The sequence below is a fragment of the Procambarus clarkii genome, chromosome 2 (genome assembly GCF_040958095.1).
Source record: "Procambarus clarkii isolate CNS0578487 chromosome 2, FALCON_Pclarkii_2.0, whole genome shotgun sequence".
Classification (NCBI taxonomy): domain Eukaryota; kingdom Metazoa; phylum Arthropoda; class Malacostraca; order Decapoda; family Cambaridae; genus Procambarus; species Procambarus clarkii.
The window spans coordinates 48,455,635-48,471,398 of NC_091151.1; the positions used below are offsets into that span (position 1 = coordinate 48,455,635).

At 49.8% G+C, this 15,764-nt stretch overlaps 2 protein-coding genes across 2 annotated transcripts; both read right to left on the reverse strand.

Moving 5' to 3' along the window:
- Positions 1-215: 215 nt before the first annotated feature.
- Positions 216-2,357, reverse strand: LOC123762429 (uncharacterized). The gene has a single exon (XM_045748941.2). It carries the CDS (start codon positions 2,355-2,357, stop codon positions 216-218), a length of 2,142 nt encoding a protein of 713 aa, XP_045604897.2.
- Positions 2,358-12,978: 10,621 nt separating this feature from the next.
- Positions 12,979-14,026, reverse strand: LOC138366542 (skin secretory protein xP2-like). The gene is made up of 2 exons (XM_069327577.1): positions 13,887-14,026; positions 12,979-13,735 (listed from the first exon to the last, which is right to left on the reverse strand). Exons 1-2 carry the CDS (start codon positions 14,024-14,026, stop codon positions 12,979-12,981), a joined length of 897 nt encoding a protein of 298 aa, XP_069183678.1.
- Between the last annotated feature and the right edge of the window lie 1,738 nt (positions 14,027-15,764).

The following is a 15,764-nucleotide window of genomic DNA, read 5'->3' on the forward strand; positions in this document are numbered from 1 at the left end:
TGGTGGTAGTGAGTGGTGGTAGTGGGGGGTGGTAGTGGGTGGCGGTAGTGGGTGGTGGCACTGGGGGCCGCGCACCTGGCACCCTGAAGGGCGGCACTAGCCAGGTGCTCCACCATCGATCCTCTCTCTCCTCCACTCACCTCCACCCTCCCCCTTCAACCCCACCCACGCCCCGCCCACACGCCCCGCCCCCATGCCACGCCCCGCCCACCCTCTCACGCCCCGCCTACACCCCAAACAGCGACCACTGACCCCTCACAACGCCCCTTTACCATGGTGCCAAGGGTCGTCTGACGGTGCCAAGGGTCGTCTGATGGTGCCAAGGGCCGTCTGATGGTGCCAAGGGCCGTCTGACGGTGCCAAGGGCCGTCTGACGGTGCCAAGGCCCGTCTGACGGAGCCAAGGCCCGTCTGATGGTGCCAAGGGCCGTCTGACGGTGCCAAGGGCCGTCTGACGGTGCCAAGGCCCGTCTGATGGTGCCAAGGGCCGTCTGACGGTGCCAAGGGCCCGTCTGATGGTGCCAAGGCCCGTCTGATGGTGCCAAGGGTCGTCTGACGGTGCCAAGGGTCGTCTGACGGTGCCAAGGGTCGTCTGACGGTGCCAAGGGTCGTCTGACGGTGCCAAGGCCCGTCTGATGGTGCCAAGGGCCGTCTGACGGTGCCAAGGCCCGTCTGATGGTGCCAAGGGCCGTCTGACGGTGCCAAGGGTCGTCTGATGGTGCCAAGGGTCGTCTGACGGTGCCAAGGGTCGTCTGACGGTGCCAAGGGCCCGTCTGACGATGCCAAGGGTCGTCTGACGATGCCAAGGGCCCGTCTGACGGTGCCAAGGGTCGTCTGACGGTGCCAAGGGTCGTCTGACGGTGCCAAGGGTCGTCTGACGGTGCCAAGGGCCGTCTGACGGTGCCAAGGGTCGTCTGACGGTGCCAAGGGTCGTCTGACGGTGCCAAGGGTCGTCTGACGGTGCCAAGGGCCCGGCTGACGGTGCCAAGGGCCGTCTGACGGTGCCAAGGGCCGTCTGACGGTGCCAAGGGTCGTCTGACGGTGCCAAGGGCCCGTCTGACGGTGCCAAGGGTCGTCTGACGGTGCCAAGGGTCGTCTGACGATGCCAAGGGCCCGTCTGACGGTGCCAAGGGTCGTCTGATGGTGCCAAGGGTCGTCTGACGGTGCCAAGGGTCGTCTGACGGTGCCAAGGGCCCGTCTGACGGTGCCAAGGGTCGTCTGACGATGCCAAGGGCCCGTCTGACGGTGCCAAGGGTCGTCTGATGGTGCCAAGGGTCGTCTGACGGTGCCAAGGGTCGTCTGACGATGCCAAGGGCCCGTCTGACGGTGCCAAGGGTCGTCTGATGGTGCCAAGGGTCGTCTGACGATGCCAAGGGCCCGTCTGACGGTGCCAAGGGTCGTCTGATGGTGCCAAGGGTCGTCTGACGATGCCAAGGGCCCGTCTGACGGTGCCAAGGGTCGTCTGACGATGCCAAGGGCCCGTCTGACGGTGCCAAGGGTCGTCTGATGGTGCCAAGGGCCGTCTGACGGTGCCAAGGGTCGTCTGACGATGCCAAGGGCCCGTCTGACGGTGCCAAGGGTCGTCTGATGGTGCCAAGGATCGTCTGACGGTGCCAAGGGTCGCCTGACGGTGCCAAGGGCCGTCTGACGGTGCCAAGGGTCGTCTGACGGTGCCAAGGGTCGTCTGACGGTGCCAAGGGTCGTCTGACGGTGCCAAGGGCCCGTCTGACGGTACCAAGGGCCGTCTGACGGTGCCAAGGGCCGTCTGACGGTGCCAAGGGTCGTCTGACGATGCCAAGGGCCCGTCTGACGGTGCCAAGGGTCGTCTGATGGTGCCAAGGGTCGTCTGACGGTGCCAAGGGTCGTCTGATGGTGCCAAGGGTCGTCTGACGGTGCTAAGGGTCGTCTGACGGTGCCAAGGGTCGTCTGACGGTGCCAAGGCCCGTCTGACGGTGCCAAGGGCCGTCTGACGGTGCCAAGGGTCGTCTGACGGTGCCAAGGGCCGTCTGACGGTGCCAAGGGCCGTCTGACGGTGCCAAGGCCCGTCTGATGGTGCCAAGGGCCCGTCTGACGGTGCCAAGGGCCGTCTGACGGTGCCAAGGGCCGTCTGACGGTGCCAAGGGCCGTCTGACGATGCCAAGGGCCCGTCTGACGATGCCAAGGGTCGTCTGACGGTGCCAAGGGCCCGTCTGATGGTGCCAAGGGCCGTCTGACGGTGCCAAGGGTCGTCTGACGGTGCCAAGGGTCGTCTGACGGTGTTAAGGGTCGTCTGACGGTGCCAAGGGTCGTCTGACGGTGCCAAGGGTCGTCTGACGGTGCCAAGAGTCCAAACTCAATAACCACCACTACAGCCTCCATAACCACCACTACAGCCACCACAACCACCACTACAGCCACCATAACCACCACTACAGCCACCATAACCACCACTACAGCCACCATAACCACCACTACAGCCACCACAACCACCACTACAGTCACCATAACCACCACTACAGCCACCACAACCACCACTACAGTCACCATAGCCACCACTACAGTCACCATAGCCACCATAACCACCACTACAGCCACCACAACCACCACTACAGCCACCATAACCACCACTACAGCCACCACAACCACCACTACAGCCACCATAACCACCACTACAGCCACCACAACCACCACTACAGTCACCATAGCCACCATAACCACCACTACAGCCACCATAACCACCACTACAGCCACCACAACCACCACTACAGTCACCATAACCACCACTACAGCCACCACAACCACCACTACAGTCACCATAGCCACCATAACCACCACTACAGCCACCACAACCACCACTACAGCCACCATAACCACCACTACAGCCACCACAACCACCACTACAGCCACCATAACCACCACTACAGCCACCACAACCACCACTACAGCCACCATAACCACCACTACAGCCACCACAACCACCACTACAGTCACCATAGCCACCATAACCACCACTACAGCCACCATAACCACCACTACAGCCACCATAACCACCACTACAGCCACCACAACCACCATAACCACCACTACAGCCACCACAACCACCACTACAGTCACCATAGCCACCATAACCACCACTACAGCCACCATAATCACCACTACAGCCACCACAAACACCACTACAGTCACCATAACCACCACTACAGCCACCACAACCACCACTACAGTCACCATAGCCACCATAACCACCACTACAGCCACCATAACCACCACTACAGCCACCATAACCACCACTTCAGTCACCATAATCACCACTACAGTCACCATAACCACCACTACAGTCACCATAACCACCACTACAGCCACCATAACCACCACTACAGCCACCATAACCACCACTACAGCCACCATAGCCACCATAACCACCACTACAGCCACCATAACCACCACTACAGCCACCATAGCCACCATAACCACCACTACAGCCACCATAACCACCACTACAGCCACCACAACCACCACCATCACCACAACCACCACCATCACCACAACCACCACTACAGCCACAATAACCACCACTACAGCCACCATAACCACCAATACAGCCACCATAACCACCACTACAGCCACCATAACCACCACTACAGCCACCATAACCACCACTACAGCCACCATAACCACCACTACAGCCACCATGACCACCACTACAGTCACCATAGCCACCATTACCACCACTACAGTCACCATAGCCACCATAACCACCACTACAGTCACCACAACCACCACTACAGTCACCATAGCCACCATAACCACCACTACAGCCACCACAACCACCACTACAGTCACCATAACCACCACCACAACCACCACTACAGTCACCATAGCCACCATAACCACCACTACAGCCACCACAACCACCACTACAGCCACCATAACCACCACTACAGTCACCACAACCACCACTACAGTCACCATAGCCACCATAACCACCACTACAGCCACCACAACCACCACCACAGCCACCACAACCACCACTACAGCCACCACAACCACCACCATCACCACAATCTTCACCACGAAGAAGCAAGCACAGGTTGTCAGCAATTATCCTGCACTGGTCACTACAGTGATCTCTGGAAGCTACAATACACACTTGTGTATGCAAGTCACCATACACACTATACACATCAAGCACACTATACACACTAGACACACGAAACATTTCTAACTAGTGTGGAAACAGACTCTATACACAGTTTCAGATGTAGGTATGATATTGAACCCACTAGGCTGAGGAACTTGTACACCAGTTAATTGACGGTTGAGAGGCGGGACCAAAGAGCCAAAGCTATCTCTCTCTCTCTCTCTCTCTCTCTCTCTCTCTCTCTCTCTCTCTCTCTCTCTCTCTCTCTCTCTCTCTCTCTCTCTCTCTCTCTCTCTCTCTCTCTCTCTCATTTGGAGTACCCAATGAAACTGCAAGCAAGAGCTGTTATCCTACCTCAGCTCATCTGAAGCCTGCTCCTATAAAGACAGATATACAGATATACCAGCAATAAGCACTGAAGATATACTCCTTTCGATCGGCAACAATGGAAATATATCCATATTTATATAGTATTATATTCACTATTTACAGGGACTCTGAGCCCTTTTAAATGGTGCTGGAAGCCGGGGAACCCTGACATTTACAGGGAAATATGTCCTATTCGGCCCTCCACGCGCAGTTGAGGACATAAATGTTGGGGAAATGTCACTGCATTTACCCGAGGACTACAACATGCTGCGGTGTTCATTCTCCATGCAGAACCCTTCACAATTGTCTGCTATATCACCCCCACACTAAACCCCAGCCCGCACAGCGACGCTGTTGTGGTTTGCAAATGGTTTAAGTGTTTTTAGTTTGTGATGAAGTGATACTAGTGTGTTGGGTGACGGTATATATGTGTGATATTGTAGGGGTGAAGAGTACTGCAACTACTGTATCATCAACACACACTCATCAACAACCTGTCTCACCACAGACTCTTCACCAACCAACCACCATAACCAAGATGGTCACCAACCACCACCACCATCCTCCCTCCAGCACCAGGGGGGGGCGGCACTCCCTTAGACATGTACCGTACATGTAAATATGAAATATGTAGAGGGTGGGTATTGCACGTTGCAAGGGGTGGGTTGAGTGGGTGCCACCCACCCACCCACCCCTCCATAACCCTCCCCTCCACCTAACCACCTCGTGCATACCACCATCAACCCTCTATGCAACATAAACCACCTGGCTCCAATTTTCTCGAGTTTGCAACAACTGCCCAACTGTTTCTGCAACATATACTTCCCTTGGCGTCCTTGACCCACCATCTTCTCTCCTTTTCCTGCCACTTGCTCGCCACTTTATGCCACCTGCCACCAGCCCACTCCACTAGTGCAGTAAGAGTTACTACCTCACTACTAACTTGCACACTGTGCATCATCCCCATTAACATACATATGAGCGTTGCTCAGTCACTACACGTGGATCTCCTCATATCCCTCACCGCATATCCCAGCTCCTCATACCCAGCTCCCCTCCTCCCATACCCTCCAAGTGCTATAGTTACACAGGTTAACAGTTTCTCCTGAGTATTACTTTCCTATTTTGCAATACACCCGCTTGTTCTGTTGTTGGTGAACTTCAGTATGTCTTCCACATGTGTCCGGTCAAACTACCTAAGAAACATGTCTCAACCATGTATCATTCCCTCTCGTCTATTCCAGAAATGTGAGAATGTTTTCACGCTGGCGGCTGCATATTCTAGCACTGGTCTCACGTAGGTTGTGCGTGGTGGTATTAAGGCAACTTTGTTAGTAAGAACTTATCCACCGAGAAAGTCAAGAGTGTTAGCAGATCTATAGGTAATTCACTTTTTAGTGGTCTCTACGTCGATGCTTCACCTTAAACTCTCTTTTATATATAACACGTTAGTAATTTCTTAACTCAGTTTAGTGCCCTGTCAATCACTCCAGCCTTTATTTAGCTTATGTGGCTGCTTTTGTTTGGAGCGGTACTGCGTCGAAGCCCTTCTGGAAGACCAGAAAATTGCAGTCAGCCCAGCCATCCGTTTCACATCTGTTATTCCGTATCGCCTCTGCCGTGTCAATAATGTCTGCCTCGCCTCTACTCTCTCTCTAATATCCTCCACAATCAACACCTCCTTCCCTGCCTAGCTCCAGTGTCAGGTAAGTCCACTACGGGCTCACCATAGCCCGTGCTACTTACCCCGCTCCTGTGCCAGGTAAGTTACGGGCTCACTATAGCCCGTGCTACTTGGAACGTCTTCCGAGTAGCTGAATCTATAACAACAACCCTGCCTAGCCAACATCACCATCTCCCACCTAACCTTTATCCCCCCCTACCCATCCTTCCCTATCCCCCCCCCCTCCCCCCCACCTTCCACCCACCTTGTACACAGTAAACAAATTACCTGTAGACAAGTCCCCTTGGAATATAGATCAATTAACAGACCTCCCAGCTGGTTTCTTGGTCTGTGTGGCTGCCCTTGTTCTGTTGCTCCCTACACCACGCTCCTTGACCCCGGGTATATGTCTGTTGACCCCGGGTATATGTCTGTTGACCCCGGGTATATGTCTGTTGACCCCGGGTATATGTCTGTCGACCCGGGTATATGTCTATTGACCCCGGGTATATGTCTGTCGACCCGGGTATATGTCTGTTGACCCCGGGTATATGTCTGTTGATCCCGGGTATATGGTGGTAGTGGTGCAGGGTTCGTGTAGAGGGGGTTATGGTGCAATTGTGGTGGTGATTGCAATGATAGAGGTGATAGTGGTGTTGGTGGTAGTAGTGGTTGACGTGGTGATGTTTCTGAGACCAGTATGACTACCTAATTCAGAGCTTGGGTATAGTGAAATTACTAATTACTCAAAAAATAGGTTTCAAATCATCTTTGAACCGTATTTACGTAAAAAGAATAATTGCAGGTTGCAAGGAACACTTGCTGTAATGTGTTGATGCAGATACAGTTGATATGCAACAAACGACAGCCACAATAATCTTCCTTGTAAGTCCTAGCAGGTCCTCAACAATTGTATTAGCAAGGAAGGAACGAACTATCAGGGGGAAAGCGCCAAGCCATTACGACTACTATAGCACTTGGAAGGGGTCATGATAAGATTTAGGGATGTGACGGAGGGAAGGAAGGGTGCCCAACCACTTGGACGGTCGGGGATTGAACGCCGACCTGTATGAAGCAAGAATCATGATATCCAAAAATAAGGGATTACAAAGTCACCAGATAATTGCAGTGTAAGGGCTTCAGCAGCGTGGCCTGATTGGTAAAGCAAAAAACTCTTGTTTCGTGTTTTACAGGCCTGGGTTCAATCCACCCACTTGTCCAAGACAATGCTGTCTTAAGTTACAAAGTTAGCTTACTATGTTCTGTATTATCAAAACGTTAAGGTATTATGTAGTGTTACCTTAGATTATTATGTTTGTTTATGATATGTTATCTTTTATAATATATTTACTATCTTAACTCTTGGTTTTTATATGATAATTATTAGTGCCTATATAACTGATTTTGAGTTAATATATATATATACTAATTATATACATATATATATATATATATATATGTATATATATATATATATATATATATATATATATATATATATATATATATATATATATATGTGTGTATATATATATATATATATATATATATATATATATTATATATATATATATATTAATATATATATATATATATATATATATATATATATATATATATATATATATATATATATATATATATATATATATATAATTTTGAGGCAATGGGGTGACTTGAACTAACGTTCTGGTAACTTACAAATACCTGACTTAACCGACTCGGCCAAGATGGTACAGAAGTTGACCAAATATCAAAGACATAATTAACAAATGGAAAAAATATTAAAATACACCACTTAAACAACTAGTTACTGGTTAGAAAAATACATGTGAAGTACCAATATCCAAATTACCAACTGTATTGACAGCAACATCAATCAAACGAGCAAACCAGTTTGTTATATTGGCTCCTAAACGATGCATATTGATAACCAAATTTAACTTATCGACTAAATTATCAATCATTCTGACAGTAAAATTAATATTTTGTTAAGCAGAAGAATGCTATAAAAATAAGCGTGATCATTTGAAAAAATTTTTTTAGCAGGATCAAACGTTACAAAGGTAGAAATATTGCGATGAGAAAAATATTGTTAACAAAACATGCGAGAGTTATTGGGTTCAGAGTCTTGAGGGAACACAAACAATGCTTGTCACCCCATGTTGGGTGGTGGTGGACCCCTCTCTGTCACCCCATGTTGGGTGGTGGTGGACCCCTCTCTGTCACCCCATGTTGGGTGCTGGTGGACCCCTCTCTCTGTCACCCCATGTTGGGTGGTGGTGGACCCCTCTCTGTCACCCCATGTTGGGTGGTGGTGGACCCCTCTCTGTCACCCCATGTTGGGTGGTGGTGGACCCCTCTCCACCACCCCATGTTGGGTGGTGGTGGACCCCTCTCTCTGTCACCCCATGTTGGGTGGTGGTGGACCTCTCTCTCTGTCACCCCATGTTGGGTGGTGGTGGACCCCTCTCTGTCACCCCATGTTGGGTGGTGGTGGACCCCTCTCCACCACCCCATGTTGGGTGGTGGTGGACCCCTCTCCACCACCCCATGTTGGGTGGTGGTGGACCCCTCTCCACCACCCCATGTTGGGTGGTGGTGGACCTCTCCAATATTAGCCACAACTTCCTTCCCCTTCTGCAGCGTCGCCCTCTCCAGCCGCACATCTTACTAATGCATGCCGCGCGGACGCACGCCCCTGGGTGTCCCCCTGCCACGGAGGACAATACCTACGTGCGCCCCCTCCTACAGACGCTACCTGGCCTGGAGGTTACCCTTCTACAGGCGTCCTGGAGGATGAGGGAGGAGAGCAAGAGGGAAAGATTTGGTGTTTGTCCTGGTGGATTTCAAGACACGACTCCGTTTTCTGTTGAATATTGTGAAGTTGGGGAAGGGGTGGCTCCTTCGCTGCGATGTTCGGTAAGTTCTTGAAGGTTATGTGTACCTCTTTTCTTCTCTTCAAAATATTACATTTTCATGATTCCCATGATGCCCCATGCCTTTACCTGGCACAAGGACTAGTTTTATAGTGATCTTCCTGCATAAGTAACTGGTAGGGCATAATTTAGTCAGTATAGGATGTAGTTAGTTGTATTTGTGATTTATTTCCTGTTTATTGATATTTATTTCTATGGAGCTTTATTGAGCATCTAGCGTCACTTTAGTCGCATTACGAGGCGTGTTCAGGCCATCACGTGGTGGGTCTAGGCCTGTGGGAACGATTGGGATTATAGCGAGCTGTGATTGGCTGGCAACCAAGGAGACAGGGGGTAGAAATAGCCTAAGCTACTCTATTACCTTTGAGATGTATTTTTTCTTGTCTCAATAAACATACATGAACTTGAGCTGCGTTATTGGGTGTGCGACGTAGTGGCAGTGTGATATGGTTCATTTCTGCGTCTAGACGACGTCATTATAGTCACTGAAGATGTGTTGACCAAATAACACACTAGAAAGTGAAGGGACGACGACGTTTCGGTCGGTCCTCGACCATTCTCACTATCGACTTGAGCATGGTCCAGGACGGACCGAAACGTCGTCGTCCCTTCACTTTCTAGTGTGTGGTTTGGTGAGCATATTTCAGCCACGTTATTGTGACTCCTCGTCTGTACTAAAGAGGGAGGTTTTGCTTGGTGATTGTGTTTGAGTATGTTTTGGACCGTCAAGGTTATTATGTATTATATTGATATATAAAGTAAATTATATTAAAGAGGCATTGGTGACCAGAGTCACGTGTTGTGTTGATCTCAGTATATTGTTATTTGATGCAACTTGAGTTCACAAAGACTCAAGTGTTGATTACTGGTTCCATATTACAGATATTTGTATATTTACTATTAGTACATATATACAAATGTGCCAATGCTGTTGATAAACATTGGTAGTGATTATATATAAACATTTGATGCTAAGAGTGAGGCAAAACCATAGTCATTTGTTCACGGTATTATCGTTGTTAATGAAATTTGTGGGTAAAGTTGAGGGTTTCAGTAGCGAATATATATATATATATATATATATATATATATATATATATATATATATATATATATATATATATATATATATATATATATATATATATAATATCCTCCCCTAACCTGCCTGGCTTGCGAAGCTGTAATCAGACGAATCAAAGTAGTAAATGATTGATCAGGGGTGAGAATAAGGTGCTTCAGAGTTGCTCGTGTCTGGTGTTTAACTAACGTCAACTATGGGATTAGCAATGGAATACTTTGAAGAAGCTGAGCAGTGTTGCTCGCAGTGCAGGAACTCATTTTAAGGTAGACTGGTCGTGTGATTACTGGTGAGTTGAGGCTGAGGAAGTCATACTGTGGACTCCAAGGTGTGAATAATAGCACACAGCCCTCGACCTGGCGCCGGTGTGAATTATTGGTAGCTCTCTGTATTATCTGTTATATCAGCTTTATGAGTGTCTGTCTCTCATTCATTCTCTCTCTCTCTCTCTCTCTCTCTCTCTCTCTCTCTCTCTCTCTCTCTCTCTCTCTCTCTCTCTCTCTCTCTCTCTCTCTCTCTCTCTCTCTCTCTCTCTCTCTCTCTCTCTGTCTCTCTCTCTGTCTCTCTGTCTCTCTCTCTCTCTGTCTCTCTCTGTCTCTCTCTGTCTCTCTCTGTCTCTCTCTGTCTCTCTCTGTCTCTCTCTGTCTCTCTCTCTCTCTCTCTCTCTCTCTCTCTCTCTCTCTCTCTCTCTCTCTCTCTCTCTCTCTCTCTCTCTCTCTGTCTCTCTCTCTCTCTGTCTCTCTCTCTCTCTGTCTCTCTCTCTCTCTCTCTCTCTCTCTCTCTCTCTCTCTCTCTCTCTCTCTCTCTCTCTCTCTCTCTCTCTCTCTCTCTCTCTCTCTCTCTCTCTGAGAGGGGGGACTGCTGGGTGTCTTACCGGCTTGTCCTCTCACTTCAGCGATCAACATTAAGGCGACATCAGTGAGAGTGTTCATGTCGTCTCTATTATTCAAGGGTTGGTCACTGTTCTTGTTGGGAAGGCGGAGGGGGAGGATGGGGGGGCGTTGCACCCTCTGTATAGGAGGGTCCCCTTGCCACCTCCGAGGGTGAGGGGGAATAAGGAGAGACATAATGAGTTTGCGAGACGTCTGTGAAATATGTCCCCTCAAATTCAGCTTCGTAGATTCGATATAAGAAAATATCATCCCGTCTTTAGAGGCTTAATTGGCATCTCTCTCTCTTGAGATGATCTTTTCCTTTTCTGGGAGGAGGTTACGATATCTAAGAATATCGTTGGTACTTATAAAATATTCTTATAATCTGTTGGTGATTGGGAGATCAGTACTTTAATGTTGCAATCATTATTGCTGTGTTTACAATATGATGAATAGTTGTTTTCTTTGTGTGTTTTGCTGAGTGTCTTGGAATCCCAGTGCTGTATAGTCGTAATGGCTTGGCACTTTCCCTTGATAGTTCTCTTCCCTTCACAAGCACGTGTGTGTACTCGCCTAGTTGTGCTTGCGGGAGTTGAGCTCTGGCTCTTTGTTCCCGCCTCTCAACTGTCAATCAACTGGTGTACAGGTTCCTGAGCCTACTGGGCTCTATCATGTCTACATTTGAAACTGTGTATGGAGTCAGCCTCCACCACATCACTGCCTAATGCATTCCACCTGTTAACTACTCTGACACTGAAGAAGATTTTTCTAACGTTCCTGTGGCTCAGTATGGGTACGTTATAGGGTGTGTAATACATCTCAGTTTGGGTACTCAGTCTCCACCTGTGTCCCCTTGTTCGTGTATCACTCGTGTACTCCCTGGTACGCACCAGCCGTTCGTGTGTGTACTCGCCTAGTTGTGCTTGGGGGGGGTTGAGCTCTGGCTCTTTGGTCCCGCCTCTCAACTGTCAATCAATCAACGGATTCCCCCCTCCCCCCAGGAAGCAGCCTGTAGCAGCTGTCCAACTCCCAGGTACCTATTGCTAAGTAACAGGAGCATAAGGGTGAAAGAAACTCTGCCCTTTGTTTTCCGCCATCGCCGAGGATCGAAACCCGGTCCCCAGGATTACGAGTCCTGAGTGCTGTCCACTCAGCCACCAGGCGCTGTGTGTGTGTGTGTGTGTGTGTGTGTGTGTGTGTGTGTGTGTGTGTGTGTGTGTGTGTGTGTGTGTGTGTGTGTGTGTGTGTGTGTGTGTGTGTGTCAAAAGAAATCTTGCACAAACCCGTAATGAAGAACATTGTTGAAAAGAACTTGATAGATAACTTAGACAGAGGAAGTTGAGACTGACAGAGAGTTGGGACTTTGACAGAGAGTTGAGACTGACAGAGAGTTGAGACTGACAGAGAGTTGGGACTTTGTCGAATGTTGAATTTACCGGAGGAAGAGTCTAGGGAAACCAGGACAAACATTGACCACACAACTTGGTGAAACTTATGAACGTTATAGCTTGACAGAGAAAATTTAATGTAGGACTTGACAGGGAATTTTTATGATGAAACTTGACCGGGAATATTAATGGTGGAAATTGACAGGTAATATAGATCGAAAACTTTGACGAGCCTTGACGGGGGACTTTAACACGTAACCTGAAAGCAAGATCGTGATCGAACACCTTGAAAGAAAACTTCGCAAAATACCTATACACAGAATCTTGACAGGATCTTGAGGGATAGAGGCCTGGGTGCTCGAAAGGAGTTTAAGACGGGGGAGGGAGGTTGACAGGGATCTTGACGGGTGAGGGAGCTTGACAGGGGGTCTTAGACGGGAGCAGCGCGAGGGTAATGGGAGTGAGGGAGGTAAATACGATGTCTGAGACGCTGGTGTCTGTCGAAGAGGTCATAAATGTAGGATGTAACCTTGTTAGTCGGGCGTCTTCAGGAGAGGAGGAGCCAAGGGTGAGAGAGGGGGAGACGCTGAGGGGTGCTGGCGTCCTCTGGTCTGCTGGTGGGGGCCCCAGCGTCCTCTGGTCTGCTGGTGGGGGCCCCAGCGTCCTCTGGTGTGCTGGTGGGGGCCCCAGCGTCCTCTGGTCTGCTGGTGGGGGCCCCAGCGTCCTCTGGTCTGCTGGTGGGGGCCCCAGCGTCCTCTGGTCTGCTGGTGGGGGCCCCAGCGTCCTCTGGTCTGCTGGTGGGGGCCCCAGCGTCCTCTGGTCTGCTGGTGGGGGCCCCAGCGTCCTCTGGTCTGCTGGTGGGGGCCCCAGCGTCCTCTGGTCTGCTGGTGGGGGCCCCAGCGTCCTCTGGTCTGCTGGTGGGGGCCCCAGCGTCCTCTGGTCTGCTGGTGGGGGCCCCAGCGTCCTCTGGTCTACTGGTGGTGGCCCCAGCGTCCTCTAGTCTGCTGGTGGGGGCCCCAGCGTCCTCTGGTGTGCTGGTGGGGGCCCCAGCGTCCTCTGGTCTACTGGTGGTGGCCCCAGCGTCCTCTAGTCTGCTGGTGGGGGCCCCAGCGTCCTCTGGTGTGCTGGTGGTGGCCCCAGCGTCCTCTAGTCTGCTGGTGGGGGCCCCAGCGTCCTCTAGTCTGCTGGTGGGGGCCCCAGCGTCCTCTGGTCTGCTGGTGGGGGCCCCAGCGTCCTTTGGTCTGCTGGTGGGGGCCCCAGCGTCCTCTGGTCTGCTGGTGGGGGCCCCAGCGTCCTCTGGTCTGCTGGTGGGGGGCCCCAGCTTCCTCTGGTCTGCTGGTTGGGGCCCCAGCGTCCTCTGGTCTGCTGGTGGGGGCTCCAGCGTCCTCTAGTCTGCTGGTGGCTGCTGCCACCATCACTCTGACAAGAGCCCAAGAGGTCAAGACGCTCACTAACCCTTGGCGGTGTGTTTCTGAACCCCCGTCTTGGCGATATAGTTCTGTGAGTGTCGAGGCGATGTTCTGTAGTGAGGGTCTAAAACACTGAAGAGCAAGAGCATTGTCAAGAGCATATGGCTGATTTGTTATAGGCGACATCGCGTTGTAATATATGGGTCTAGGCGATGTGTCGTCGAGGTAACGGGAGTAATGAAGGCCACGAAGGTCTCAAATTTGTTACAACGAATTACATATCTATATATCTATCTATCTATCTATCTATCTATCTATCTATCTATCTATCTATCTATCTATCTATCTATCTGTCTGTCTGTCTATCTGTATCTGTCTATCTATCTATCTGTCTATCTGTCTATCTATCTATCTATCTATCTATCTATTATCTATCTATCTATCTATCTATCTATCTATCTATCTATCTATCTATCTATCTATCTATCTATCTATCTATTATATCTGTCTATCTGTCTATCTATCTATCTATCTATCTATCTATCTATCTATCTATCTATCTATCTATCTATCTATCTATCTATCTATCTATCTATCTATTTATCTATCTATCTGTTGACCAAACCACACACTAGAAAGTGAAGGGACGACGACGTTTCGGTCCGTCCTGGACCATTCTCAAGTCGATTGTGAATGTTTCGACTTGAGAATGGTCCAGGACGGACCGAAACGTCGTCGTCGTCCCTTCACTTTCTAGTGTGTGGTTTAGTCAGCATATTTCAGCCACGTTATTGTAACTCTTCGTCTGCATATCTATCTATCTATCTACCTATGAATAGATAGATAGGTATGTAAAATATTGAAAGCAGTTTAATGCGTATTTATTCAAACTTCTTCCGTGAGTAAGACATCGTATTTACCTCCCTCACTCCCATTACCCTCGCGCTGCTCCCGTCTAAGACCCCCTGTCAAGCTCCCTCACCCGTCAAGATCCCTGTCAACCTCCCTCCCCCGTCTTAGACTCCTTCAGGTGTGTGTGGTGGCATTTGTGAGGCAGGAAACAAGTGTGTAGCTCGCTCCCTTTGTCTCTGCCACCACCACTCACCAACTAATAATCCATTCACTCTGTGTCTCCCATTATTCTATCATGGAGTTTTCCGTCATTGTTATACCTCCCTGTGCACCCTGCAACAAAACCATCCGCACCAAATTCCTTTTATATTGTTGAAAACAAAAGCCTGCGCTGCGTGTTCTTTGGGCCAATCGAGAGTTCTAAGCCAGGAAAATCCTATAGAGAGCCTCTCGCTAAGGTCGGTGATCCCATGTGGGCATCCTGGACGCTTCGACTTTAAGGTCTCCGGTGGTTGAGAAGCCCATCTGGTTTTGAGGACTTCAATTAATCCCATTCATTAATAGAACATCACCTTGCAAATGACATAACCAGCCCGCAGCAAGTCTCCTTTCTTACTGTCAATTAACATTCACAAAGCGACAGAGAGCCTGATAGAAAAATCAATTGTATTCCCCCTCAAAAACGTCGGCGATAGTGGCGTTCCACCCGCCAGGGATTCGAGGAGCTTGGATTCCTCTCCCGTTGGGTTCAGATTCACAGGATTTACCACAGGCATTTGGGTCTTAGTCCTTGCTCACTAAAATCATATACCCCGGCCTCCCCGGGGAAATTGGCCAGCTTCGCCTCTTGTGTTTCATGTGGGGTTTGGCTTGGCTTATACTTCATGCTGAATTGGGCTTAGTTCATGGGGCGGTTTGGGGATTTGCTCGACGTATTCCAGATGTGAAGTGAACTGATTCGTCAGACGATTTTTGTGTTAGCCTCTGTGTGTGTGTGTGTGTGTGTGTGTGTGTGTGTGTGTGTGTGTGTGTGTGTGTGTGTGTGTGTGTGTGTGTGTGTGTGTGTGTGTGT

Excerpts from the sequence above, each read along its gene's own strand:
- LOC123762429 (XM_045748941.2), bottom strand. The coding sequence starts at position 2,357 with ATGGAGGCTGTAGTGGTGGTTATTGAGTTTGGACTCTTGGCACCGTCA.
- LOC138366542 (XM_069327577.1), bottom strand. The coding sequence starts at position 14,026 with ATGTCGCCTATAACAAATCAGCCATATGCTCTTGACAATGCTCTTGCT. Across the intron at positions 13,736-13,886 it reads TCAGAAACACACCGCCAAGG|CAGACCAGAGGACGCTGGGG; the intron begins GTTAGTGAGCGT and ends GCCCCCCACCAG.